Below are 13,818 nucleotides of genomic sequence, written 5' to 3'. Positions count from 1 at the left end.
TTTCATATAACAGTTATATAAGCTTTATTTACAGAATGAAAAAATAACTTAAACCCTTCTGCTAAGGGCATGCAAATAATTAAAGCACTCCATTCATAAATCTGGCACCTAAGGGAAAGTCATTCCACTAGTTTATTTTATGAGTTACGAAGATGATACTTGTTACCATTTTCTGTTTCGTTAACTCTGATGAAGTAAACTATGAATATTCTATCTGGTCTCTAAACTGGAAAAGTAAAAGTAAATATCCACTCATATTTTTAATATTAAGGAATCATGAAGTGAGAACAATAATGCCTAAAGAAAGCTTTTAAAGCAGGAACCAAATTAGTGCTTAGTCACAAAAAAAGTCACAGGAAAGATTTCACATAATGACCTAAAGTTCTTGGATTTTTACTTAGCCTGTCACAAATAGCACAGTTCTCAATCTTGACCCCTTGCCCTCCTGTTCCTCTAATAAGAGTCAAAGAAGAATAAAGTCAAATAAACGCCTTGACTCAGGCCCAGTGCCTACACCTCATAGTTGTGCAGCTGCAAGGCTGACATCCCTTGAACGCCTCACCTCTCCTGCAGAAGATGCCCCTGTCCCGAAATCCATGCCTGAAAGAGCTACAGGTTCACTGGGGCTACTAAGGGTCACAGTCAGTAGTGAGGCTTTTGTGTATATGATGTGAATGGTGGTCCCAGAATTACACAGTACACAGGTTGGGCGATGGCCTTGCCTACATACACTGGTATTGGATCATTAAACTGGAAAATAACTTTGCAACAGTTGATTTTTATATTGACAGAATCACCATTATGTTTCTTTCTTTTCCCCTCTCAGGAGGAAAGAAGTCACATTTTAAAGGATCCACCAAACTTTCTAATTTTTCCTAAGAGAATATATGGCTAATAAGATGCATACAGCAAACACATATATTGTAGCCCACAGAATGGATGGATCAAAAATTAAGGAGTCTGTCTTCATCCCCCACCCCCAGCTCTCTACACCAAGGGGTCCTTAGCACACTTTTCCACAAAACATCACTGGGGGCATGAGGAACAGGGAGGCTTGCCACCTGGTGCAGAGAATACCCAGGTATTTCCTGAGCCCCATCCTGGTGTTCAGAACTGATCTCTATTTTACCCTCCAATTCCATCAGATCCCTAATCCTGACAGTATGGAATGGCATATAGCCATTAATAATAATGAAAGCTTATCCTTTCCTAATGCAGACATGACCACTAGATATTGATTTTTAAAAAGTTGATTGCTAAAGAGCATATCATTGACCAATGCTTGACCCCATGAATCTCAGAAATATAAACATACTCTAAACAACATTAAATACAAAATTTTCCTGTAACACTACCTTCTCATCTCCCATCCATCCTTTACCACAAACATCCAGACACTTCTACCTTCTATCACTCTTTTGGTTTGTCTCCTGCACCTAAATTTTTACTGCAATTGTTTTAATTGACAAAACCCATGACATCTCTTCAGTGGTTACCCTACTGAAGGATTTATATCCTCAGTCACCTTGATGCTCCTTCCTTAAGCAAAATCAAATCCTGTGGTTTCCTCTTATCTTTGTCTACTCCTTTCTCATTTTCTACTTGCATCTTAAAGTGATGATATATACGGGGATGCCTCTCCTCAACCCTTTTCTCTCTTTGTTCCATATCATTTCCACTGGTCTGCAACTCACTGCTTGATGTGAACCACCATTCATCTACACACTAGTGATCAGTAATCCCCAGCCCTATTTTTACCCCTTGCCTTGATTTTGCTCTAGAGGATCAGACTCTGGTTTCCAACTGCTTACCTCTTGCAGACTTGGCTGTGTAAGAGGATATCCCTTTCAACCTCTCTCAGGCAAGAGTATCATTAGGTAGCTAGTTACCAGTCTAGAAAACCTGTGGTCATTGTTAACTCCTATCATTCCCTAGCCTTTCATATCTAATTCATACCATGTGCCAATAATTCTATCCCAATTCCATACCATGTCTCCATTAATTGAGCTTCTATCTTGGATAAGATCATTTGGACTGTTGTAATAATTTCCTAAATTGTCTCTTTATAATAGCCTCTCACAACCCAAAGGCTTCCTAGACTGTATTTTAATAATAACTCCAGAAACAAACCAAATATTTACCTTGTCACTCTTGTATGAAAACCTTCTCCACAGGCTCATTGCTGGTTATAGAATCCTGGCTTGGCTCACTGAGCCCGTGCAATATGGATCATAAGTTCTCCATCTTTATCTCTTACATGCTCCCCTGTGCATGTAAAACAGCCATCAAATTGAACAGCTTAACAGTCCCCAAACAAGATCTATTATGACTTGCCCCCATGCCTTTGTGTTTGACATTTCTTTGATTGCAATATTCTTCCATTGTATTTGCCTAATAAACTCCTATTCATCCATCAACTTGAGATGTCTTCTCTGATGCCTTGTGGCAAATTCAGAGCCTCGCTCTTTCGCAGCCCCATGGTACTTGACCACTGTGATGCTTCTCACTTTATGAAGCCTCCTGGTTCTTTAACCAAATGATTGCAAGCTAGTTGAGGAGAGCAGCCATGTGCCTACTACAGCAAATTCTGTTGTTACTAAGTATTTAATTTTTTAATTTTTTTGTAATGATGATAAACTGTGATATTATAGACCACGCCCACCTTGTTGACCACACAGGGGTTTTTTCAGATATTTGCAAATGAAAGAATGGTAGGAGAGAAGGAAGGAAGAAAGAATTCATCCCAGTGCTCATGAATCAACCAGATTCAACTATGGAACCTCCTGAAGGAAAATAAGGAAATCATCTCACCCTAGCAGACTACTGAGATACTTTGAATGTGGTACAGACACAGATCTATGGGTTCAAGAGTTATCCTGCTAGGAGGAAAGATATCTAACCACATAGCTTAAAGGAAGCCCTTCTTGTTGCTACTACTTCCCAACCCCTTCCTGCCTACAATTCTAGCATATCATTTTGAAGAGCATATACAGTTCTTCCCCTCCATAACCTTTGGTTTTAGAATCTAATGATAAAAATTTCTAGTTTCTATGACAATTTCAAGACTATCTAGGGCAACCACACTTGAATGTCTGACTTTCTTGAAAGCATCCTTACCAAGCCACCTATACTTCTCCTAAGGCTAAAGGCTTTGAGCATGTTGGAGATATAGACAGCCCTATTTGCAAGTTTTGTTATATGAAGGTGATTTTTTTTTTTCTATTCAATTTTCACCCCTTTCTCTTCTTTCTACACTCTGAAGCTACACAGAATGGATCTAATCCTTTTTTTTTTGTTTTTCTTCTTTTGGCATGAGGCCTTCAGATAGATAGAGAGGATATTAATGTCCTTTTTATGCCACGTGTTTTCCACACGTAGCTTCACCAAGCCCTTTGCCACACCTCACGTGACACGATTTCTAGTTCATAAACCCATCTAGTTATTCCACTCCAAATGACATCCAGCTGTCTATGTTTCTCTTGAAGAGTGTTGTCTAAGGCGGGTGTGACCAAACCAAAGAGCAGAGAGCTCAGCAGCCTCATCTGGATCCTCTGCTCTCTCAGTGGAGTCCAATGTTGAACTGGCACTGGGGACAGCCATCCTATATTATAACTCTACATTGCTCTCACTGAGCTTATGTTCCATTCAAATTCCTAAGTTTTGTGTTTTAAATTAGTTTCAAATTCTTGCAGCTCCTAAGTCCGCCTCCCTACAGAACACTGAACTCAAGATTTCCAGAGAGCATTTACAGGATGATGGAATACTGTTTGAACCATTTCTCTCACTGACAAAGTCTTATGCACTGACTGCGTCAGAATAGAAATAGGAGTCATCCTGGATCACATCAGAATCTAACAATGTACAGCTGGCCATACATATCCACAGATTCAACCAACACGGATCAAAGATATTCGAAAAAAATCCAGAAAGCTCCACAAAGAAAAATCTAAACTTGCCACATGCTACCAACAATCTATATAGCATTCCCATGTTATTAGGTATTACAAGTAATCTAGAGATGATTTAAAGTATATAAGAGGACATGCGTAGGTTATACACAAATTCTATGCCATTTTATATAAGGGACTCGAGCAGCCACAGATTTTGGTATCCACAGGGGTCCTGAAACCAATCCCCCACAAATACAGAGGGACAGTGGTATATATGGTATCACTCATACAAAACTTATAAAGGAGATTATGCACAAAAATGCACAGAAAAGAGGGAAATAAAAATTCAAAGTTTTAGAAAGAAATATCCTCTCTGTATCCCTGAACCTAATCTACTGCAAAGGTAATTCAAAACTTTATGTGCACAATAGAATAGCATCTCCCAAGGTGTAGTTCAAGAAACATCAGTTCTATGGGATGTTAACAGATAAGGGGAGAAATGAGAAATATCGAAATAAAAATAAATAAATAAAGTAAGACTTTTCAGGGCCTTAAATTTGCAAATGTGAATTGTGACATCTCAGACCTATTAAAACAACAAAATTATCTCAAAGGGTTACTAAAAATAACAAATTCCTGGATTTCACCCTGAAGATCCTGATTTACTAGGTCCAGGAGAGGCTCAGGAATTTGTCCTTTGAACAAGTGTCTCAGGTGATACTGAAGCTGCCAGCCAAGGAACCATTTAGGAGAACCACTCTAATTTGACCATGGACATGTGATGATAGCAGTTTTCTAAGGTACATATTGTCAGAAATAATATGGTAGATTCAGTACTACTTTTGGCTATCTAGAAAATGAAAGCACCACAGAGGCCTTTTTTTTTTAACAAAAAATTACTCTGAATGGACAGGAATCTGGAGTTTAGCTTTATTTTTACCCCAAATCTCATCTAAGAAAAACATAACCATCTTTTCCAAATAAGATGCCTAAACATCCCACATGTGTCTGTTTCTCTAATTCCACGTTAAAAATGTATTTTACATGGTAAAGAAAGAAAGCTTTGGCAAGGGCAACATTTATCCTGGAAACAGAAACGACGTAGAACAATTACCCCGTGGATAAAGGAAGATGGGTCCGATTGATGGCAAAGTTTTAAGAGAACAAGTTCTGAGTAAGTGAGGTGCTAAGTTTGTGATCAATTTTCTCCAAGAGTAAATAACTACACGTCCACCCTAGTCACCCTCACATTTATTTGTCATGAAAGTCACTGGAAAAGAAATCAAATTATTACTATTTGTCTCCTTTTACTTAAAAATGTACTCTAACATCTCACCCTGACAGAGACTGTTATTTGGGGAAACAAACATTAGGACTGGAAGCACTTATGAATACAAACTCAAGCAAAGAACAACTGAAATTTGACAACACATAAAAATGTCACACTACTTTCACAACAAAACTTCTTTGCTCTTCCAAAAACAATATATAGCTCCAAAGACACACGCATATGTCCACTTACAAATGCAGCACACACAATCATTCTGGGAACAGCCAGCTACTATACACTGTGCATCAACTGAGTAGTGCAATCCATCCCAATTATTATAGCACAAATAATACTTGCCCTCCCTTTCTCATTAATATGCTCTCAAGGGATGGCTTTCTAAAAAGAAAAATATAAATTCATAAGAATTTCAGAATTCCAAGATAAAATAGCAACAGTCATATACATAGCTGCAATAAAAGACATTTTTATAAAAAGACTAAACATATGGATTTTTCTTAGTAAAATATAAGCTAGCTTCTTTTTCATTTAAAGGTACCTGCAAAATGTGACTTCCCAAATGTGCTTCAAATACTTCAATGGCCAGTGCACTGGGGCTTCTCCTTCGCTGTGCACCTATAACTTAAAAGAAAAAGAAAAGAAAAGAAAGAAAGAAAAAAAAAATTAAGTTAGGGCTCTGATTTACACCTTCAGCTTCATTTCTCTGTAACTGTATCACTAGACAGCTACTATATCAAAGAGATCTGAGAGAAACACAACCCAGTGTTAACTTTGGTTCTGAGTTGCTTGAGCAAAATCAGAGCCTAGGGTGAATTTCTATCTCAGAATATCAACTTCTACAAACATTAAAAATCATATCCAGACTTAAAACAATTTTCTTTTCCTTTTTGAACTATTTTTCCTACACTGGAGCAAAAAAACAAAACAAATATGAATGTTCACGCTCTTTTAAAATAAATTGGTAAACTGTTTTTCTTAAAATTTAGCTATTGTTATTTTTAAAGCATATACATATTGCCTTTTCCTCCCAGAGAAACCTGAATGTTTAATATCCTCTAGGCTAGAAAAAAAGCAAACAGGACTTTTTAAATGTTCTAATGCAATAACTTTATCATAATTTAATAAGCACAACATGTCGGCTAAGAGATTCTCATTAATGACTGTTTGCACTAGTGTTAAGTGTCTCAGGATGGCTGGATTTCATATTTACTGAATATTCACATGTAACTATTCCTACAGGACCTACAGGGAGCCCAGGTGGATGCTTGCCCAGCATGTGTCTTGCGGGTCAGTGACTGTTTTATTATCTGTATACTTCTGTTCTCCTACTAACTTATAGTTTGTCTTTCTCTTCCTGGCATACCCTACATGAGCTGTCTGCAGGCACATACACCCGAAGGGCCTCCCAACCCCTAACAAAAGAGCTTAATGCATGATATTTGGGGATCCAAAATTGAGGGCCTTCTCCTTACAATTTTTTTTTTGGAATGGGATCACAATTTGCTTTTGAATCTGTTCTGGCTCTTTTCCCTGTTTCAAAAAGTTCTCAAACCTAAAAATCAATTTGCTTTCCAGTAATTTATGAACAAAAATATTCAGAACCTTTCCATATTTCCAACAAGTACATTCTTATGTCTTCCTGCTTTTCTTAAAAATTGTATGACAAACCTCTATTCTCTCAAACCTAGACACTATAAATTGAAAATAAAATCAAATCCCCTACTTTCTTACTTCTCAAAACACTTTCAGCTAGTTGACAAGAAAATTCCAGCAAAATGCTGCGGGGATAATTCTGCTTCGTTTCAGTTACTAAGTCAGTCAGTTGGATCCATAGCTTAGTAGGGATTATAATATAAATGTACTTATGATTATCGTGCTGTGCAAAATAGGCAGTTTACCCCTGCAATTGCAAGCTGATGTCTGCCAGGTCTGAAAGGCACTTTGGAAATAGCGTGAGTGGTAAGTATCATTATCACTAGCAAGAAGAAATAAAAGGGGCATTATTTTCAATGGGAAAATTTATAAAATATAATTGAAGAGTGATTATTGTCAAAGAATATTCCAGTTGGAAGGGGTCTTAAAGATCTCAATTCCAAATTCTTCATTTGCTTCAGAAGCAAAACACACAACTAATATTCTTAAAATAGAAAAATCAGTTTTCTATCCTAAGACTAATCATTACTGTAAGCATAGACACATGATTTTTAAATTTTTAATCTAAGATGTACTTAAGACAGTACTACTGGGTGTGTGGCATTTCTGATTAATTTCCTATTCTAACATGCACATTACTCCCTTCAAAACTCCTTTGGCATTTTTGATAATGCAGCTGTCTTGCTGAATACTGTTTTCAGTTTCTAGAGTGTTAATTGCATATTATGGTAGCTTGGTGTGAATGATCCCACATGAATAAAATCTGCAGTTCTTTTTTTTTTTTTTTTGTTAAGATTGTTGTGGGGAGGGGAGCTTTGGGGAGGCAGAAGGGGGGTGTTGAAAAACTTCAAAAGTGTCCACTCTGTTTTTGAGGCAGTAATTAGGATCCAGAAAGCTCCTTATTAGTAGTTCATAATTTGGGGGCATTTCAGGACTTCCAATTATGAAGTTCAAAATAAACCATTGTACCTCACGGAAGAAATGGGTTGATCTTAGAGAACACAGACGATTCTCCAAAGAACTGGATTAAGAGTGGGGCAAGAGAGCAACAGCCACCAACCTACAGAGGACCCTAAAACATCACAGGAAAGGAAAGGAGCATGTTTATTTACTAGAAGGCCCAAGAAGCATGCTCCAGTAACAACTGCCCTCTAGAAGCATGGAAACAGGTGACTACAGTGGGGTCCTGCAGGGGTTATTTAAGCCTGTCCATTGATGGCCTTTCTTTTCCTGCCTTTCCTCAACTTAGGGCTCAGCTGTTCTCTAAGTAAATGTTGCAAATGCATAAATAATTAGGAATTTTATTTTAAAAGCTCCTTAGTCAGCCTGGGGATCCCACATGCCTTCATCAGCTCTTCTATCCATGAGTCCTTCCTGCATAGTTATTTTTCTTTGTTCTTCAGACCCTCTAGAAATCTGAGTGTGCATCCTAGTACATGCTAGCATAACATACAAGCCTCTTGTAAGTGGTTTCATGCTTTTCTCTTCAATGGCATTTTTATGGCACTGGAACTTCTCTTGATTTATATGTTTTGCACTTATGCAGGTGATATGGGGCTGTAATGACAGTTCCTAATTTTACAACCAACATAAATATGTTAAACAGGAGCCCATTATGCCCCCAGTAGAAGCCCAGCTCTGACTGTAGCATTATTGGTAACTGAATAGATGTTAAATAATGTACTTTTTATCTTGTACTTTTCATCCTACCACATTTGGTATTTTGAGTATTTAGACAATAATCTGATAACTCAGGAATGATGCAAACAGTTACTTTGTTCCTCTATGTTAATGTCACTGTGTTTACGGATTATCATTCATGCTTAAAGAAAAACTAAAGAGGCATTTCCTCAGTGAGGCTCATCATTCTCAGAAAAGTAATACATTGCTTATGAAGCTCTCTCAGATTGTTTTATTTTGGAAGTTGACCGTTTCTAAAACCAGTTGGTAGCCCCCACACACTGCATACTTCTTATTGCTGAATAGGTCAATGCTTTATCTGATCTACAGACACTTCATTCATTTGTCTGTTCAATTAAAAGACACTGCGTTTGAAATTTAAAGAACACTAAATTAACTAAAAAATGCACAGCACATTGCTAAATAAATGGAACACATAATCCCATTATCTGTGAGGATCATATCTCTTAAGTCACTGACAGTGAGATGTGAGAGTTGTATAAACTGAACAGGTTATATAAACTGTTAAAAGAAAAAAAAAATCAAGCTATAGTAATATAGTAATTCAAATTCGATTCAGCATTTACTGAGTAACTATTTGACCTGAAAACTGCTAGCTACTGTAGAGTAACTAGTGTTATAAGACTTAATAAACGTTCCACAAGAAAATTTTAAGCAATTCAAAACAAACCTAGGCCCAGCATATAATTATCAAGACCACAATATGATCATCTCATGTTTTTCAAGGGTTAGAAATAAAACACCTAGAGTTTTAAGAGACTTTAAATGGAAGAGATATATAGGGAGAAAGATTTTTAAAAATCAACTAAAGAAATTCTGTTTGTCTCAGAATTCTAAAATGATATGATGAATCATTAGGATTGTGCCTTTGGCCTTTCTCTCATTAAAAAATGGAAGACAGAAGGAAGCCCCAATCTGAAATATGTATCTGAAAAATTAGTTTTGTCCCTCAACAACGTCAGCAAAAATACTCTAATCTAGACTCTTCCACATAACCTTGTGAGGTAGTCTTTGAGAATTAATTAAGTGCAGTAAAAGACAATTCCTCTTTGGGGAAATGTACCACACACTCCCAGTCATATTCCTAACCAGTGCCTGTCACCTTCGGGGATGCACAAACGCCAGGAAGGCTGAGGATTATCTCTCAGTGGGAGTTTGACCTATTCAGCCAAAAGGTCAGCTTGCCACATAAGAACCCATTACAAAACAGAAACAGGACAGCTCAGTGGACACACATAATGAAAGAGGGAAAAGTCACGAGCCCTTCTTGCCTTGTGTCCTGCATTGCCCTTTTCCTCCTAGCCCTCCCCACCCCCATTTCCAGAGAAGTTGGCACTGCCCCAGCTCCTCAAGAGCACAGCTCACAGTGGGAAGGTAAACCACAGGCAGGGAGAGAGAAAGGGGCTCATTATTTCAGGGATCACTTGAAAAAGATATTCAAAGGTAGAGTATGACATCGTGAGGCAGGATTTCCAAGAGATTGTTTTATTTGGAAAAAGTTGTCATTAACAGATAGGGAAGACCATTTTAGAGCTACTTTCTCATCCAGCTCTCCCTCCACGGGGAGCGGAATGGCAGGATGGGTGAATGTAGCCTTAACATTCTGCAGGTGCTATTTCAAGAGTAAAATCATCCACCGAGTAAAAAGGCAAGCTTTATGGGTACCCTCTGAATCTGTCATCTAAGGGGCAAGGCTCTGTTCCCACACTGAGCTTGGGGGAAGAGAGGACTGAAGGGCATGCTTAATGAAATCCCGACATCACTCCCTGGGCTTTAGCACTTGGGCTAAGCAAAGTCAGGGTCTGGGAAAGAAAGGAGTACAGAATGCTTAATGAGTCTTTCCATGGCTACCAAAGAGAAGAAAAGGGATTTCCTTTGAAGAATGTCAATTAGCCTCCCTCACTGTAGGGCAAATGAAGCCAGGGAGGGTTTTCCCAGGAGCCTTAGAAGTTTATGAGGTACGCAGTTGTGTGTGCGTGTGTGTTTCCCTTTATATAAAATAAACATTTATATGCCTTCATTGACTATGGGACCAATTCTTCATTCTGACACTCATTCTCACAGCTCTGCCTACTGCCCAGATTCACAATTTGTACCCTTTCAACACTAAATTCCTCATTGTTTGTGCATGCCCTAAACATTGGGGGAATTTCAGGTTGGGATGGAGATGATACACTCAAATAACCAGTGTTAGGTACCAGCTTAACCCATACAGCGGCACTAAAACAGAAACTCTATTGTCAAAAGCAGGATATGTGGAGTTTCCACACAATGCATAATGCAAATATCTGAAAACAAAGACTAACAATGCTTTTACAGTGTACTTTCAACCAAGATTAGTTTTTTGCCACTTAAAATACAGGATAACTGAAGACCAGAGAAGAGAAATAGGGACAAGTATTATTAGTCCGTCATTTGAATGTTAGATTAACATTAAATGTAAGAAGGAAAACCTTCCATATTCAAAAATAGTACAGTTTGGGTTTATTTTTAAATTCATATCTAGAATATTTTTAAAAATCAAAAAATACATCTTAATAATTCATATCCCAAACCCATTAACACATTATATTAGCCATTGAGACAAAAGAGGTATTTAATCTATTAAAATAATTGAAACTCTAAGAAGTCTTATGCTGATTCAAAAAATTCTTTGATGCAACACATTTAAATTTCTCCCACATTTTAAGTATGGATTGAATATATTAGGGAAAAGCATTAAGGGTGATATGACTGTGAGAGTATTAATATTTACAAATGAATTGCTGAACTTAAGAAGAAGGAACCATGTCTGCTTTTCCCCAAAAAGCCTATCTGTATGGCTTCAACTAGTACAAACTAAGGGCAAACACAACATTCAAACAGATCTGTTTAAACAAGGATGTGTTTATCATGCGCTTCTTATCTTCTGAAGAACTAAGTAGTATTCACATATTTTTGAAAACTTTTCTTTACAAAACTTTTCTCCATCAAAATGGCAAAATTGTCTAAAAGTGAAATAGCACCCAAGTAGTACTTTAATAAGTCTTGAAAAGGTTTTTGTACAAATTACAGGGACTTCTTTTTAGTACTGAGTTTCCATTTTAGAGTCATTTTGGGACTTGCCTGGTGGCGCAGTGGTTAAGAATCCGCTTGCCAATGCAGGGGACACGGGTTCTAGTCCTGGTCCGGGAATACCCCACATGCCGTGGAGCAACTAAGCCCGCGCGCCACAACTACTGAGCCTGCGCTCTAGAGCCCGCGAGCCACAGCTACTGAAGCCCACAAGCCTAGAGCCTGTGCTCCACAACGAGAAGCCACTGCAATGAGAAGCCCGTGCACCACAAGAGTAGCCTGCACTCGCCGCAACTAGAGAAAAGCCCACGCACAGCAACGAAGACCCAATGCAGCCAAAAATAAATAAATAAATTTATTAATTAAAAAAAAAAGTCATTGTGCCCACCTGCCTTGCTTTTCCACTGAAGGAAATGAGACTTACCAAAGCAGTTATTTCTTCATCTGTAGCTGGGGAAAGAGGAATAGCCATTCTCTGACAATCTGGAAGTTACTATTATATTCACCTTACACGGGCTACAGAGAAGTTAACATTCTTCTTGAGGGAACCCAAAGCTCCCCTTGACAATGAAATTCTTAAGGCAATGGGTTAAGCTGCTGTTTGGAGTGACAGCACCTGAGGGAATGATGAAGCCCTGACAGTCAACATCTCTGAGAACAGAAACCTCGGGAACATACAGGCATGATCCACAGTCTAGGCTGAAGGTTGGGGAGTGGGGCACACGAGGGGAATCCTCAAGAGATGCATGGAGGTGTAAGGGCAGGATTGGACTAATAGATGAAGGCATGCTTTATTTCTTGCTACTTCAAAGTAACTGTTGCAAATCCAAACAGGACTTTCTGAAAATGGTAGGTAGTAATCATTCCAATTTAACTTTCTTCATCATTTCCATAACAATGGATACAAAAAAACAGTCACTTTTAAAGGACTTGAAGTCCAAACACAACTCCAAGCCTTTTCTGAATATATTTCTTGGCTTCAACAAATTGATGCTACAGGGGTTGCTTTGGATGCAAAGTTTAAAGTTAACTATTTAATTCCCTTTACATAGTGAAGGAAATGAAAGTTTCCTCTTTGTATTTACAAAATAAATAAAAGATAAAAAAATAGACCCTGACTAATTCCTGTCTTTGGATTCCAGCAGAGATATGGATGTCATGAATTGCACTCCCTCTCAATCTGGGGAAGTTTTAAGAGTGAGGCAGTTATAAAGTGACTTGAGAATGAAGAATGCAGACTAGGAGAAACTCTGAGTGGCAGAGGGTCTTGATTTTTATCTAACGTGAACTCAGCAAGAAGATATCAACGAATTTATTCTGGCTTCAGGGCTATAGCAGCAAACACGTACTGAACCTCACTACATGGCAGGCACTTTGCTGGGCACTGAGAGCACAAAGATGACCAATACAGAGTCTACTGAGCGAGTCCTGTGTGATAGAAGGGTCCCGTGGGCCACAGGGAGTGGGCAGTGCAGACACCAGCCCGGGCTCAGAGCCTGAACACGTGCCTGATGTGGGAAGGTGCTCTGTCCCTTGAGTACCATCTGCAAGCTCTAGCTCTGAGCTGCTTCTTTTCTTGTTGTTGCTGTTGTTCTCGTTCCTTTTCTTCCCATGACAACCTTCTACAAATCACCTACTCTGTGTATGTCAGGAAGGAATACCACGGGATCGCATGAATTAAGGGCACGATTCACAGAAAGACAGCAAGCACATTCTGACCATAGCTATCAAAGGGAAAACTAGAGGGGACGCATCTAATTTGGGATTTGAATGCAGCACTAACCGGGCAAAGTTGGCTACCTGTCCTTTAATTGGTAGAAATGACCTCCTCCAATAATATGCTAGAAATGTTTTTGAGAAGTTTATTTTTAATGGGGCTTAGATTTGGTAGGTCCCCTCAGCAGGGGCTGAAAAAAAGGATTATTATACTTTCATTTTGCAAACTGTCTTAAAAAAGCCTTTCAGTTGAGTGCCGTTGTACAACTGTCACCCCTTCTGACCTCAGTGGCACACAGACTGTCAGTGGCATGATTCTGCCCAGTAGGAAGGGAGTGGAGATTATCACTGAATCTGTATGGTGTCAGTCAGCACTCACTGATAAAAGGAAAAAGTCCACAGCTGTTATCTTGATTTTTTTTTTTCCAAGTCTGATCCCAAAGCTTCATGTTATGACATTTGTAACATCTGCTACAAATAGTGAGGTAAGTCAGGCGCAACTTTATTACTTCCAGT

General features: G+C 38.5%; 1 protein-coding gene across 1 annotated transcript in view; it reads right to left on the bottom strand.

Moving 5' to 3' along the window:
- Positions 1 to 13,818, bottom strand: part of NPAS3 (neuronal PAS domain protein 3) — a 758,103-nt gene that overhangs the window by 436,185 nt on the left and 308,100 nt on the right. The window contains exon 3 of the mRNA XM_032621122.1: positions 5,717 to 5,793. Coding sequence (XP_032477013.1) covers positions 5,717 to 5,793 — 77 coding nt within the window. The remainder of the gene's footprint in view (positions 1 to 5,716; positions 5,794 to 13,818) is intronic.

The sequence above is a fragment of the Phocoena sinus genome, chromosome 2, assembly GCF_008692025.1.
Source record: "Phocoena sinus isolate mPhoSin1 chromosome 2, mPhoSin1.pri, whole genome shotgun sequence".
Taxonomy (NCBI): Eukaryota; Metazoa; Chordata; class Mammalia; order Artiodactyla; family Phocoenidae; genus Phocoena; species Phocoena sinus.
The sequence above is the reverse complement of the archived record's forward strand: the minus strand, read 5'-3'. Positions and strand labels throughout refer to the sequence as shown.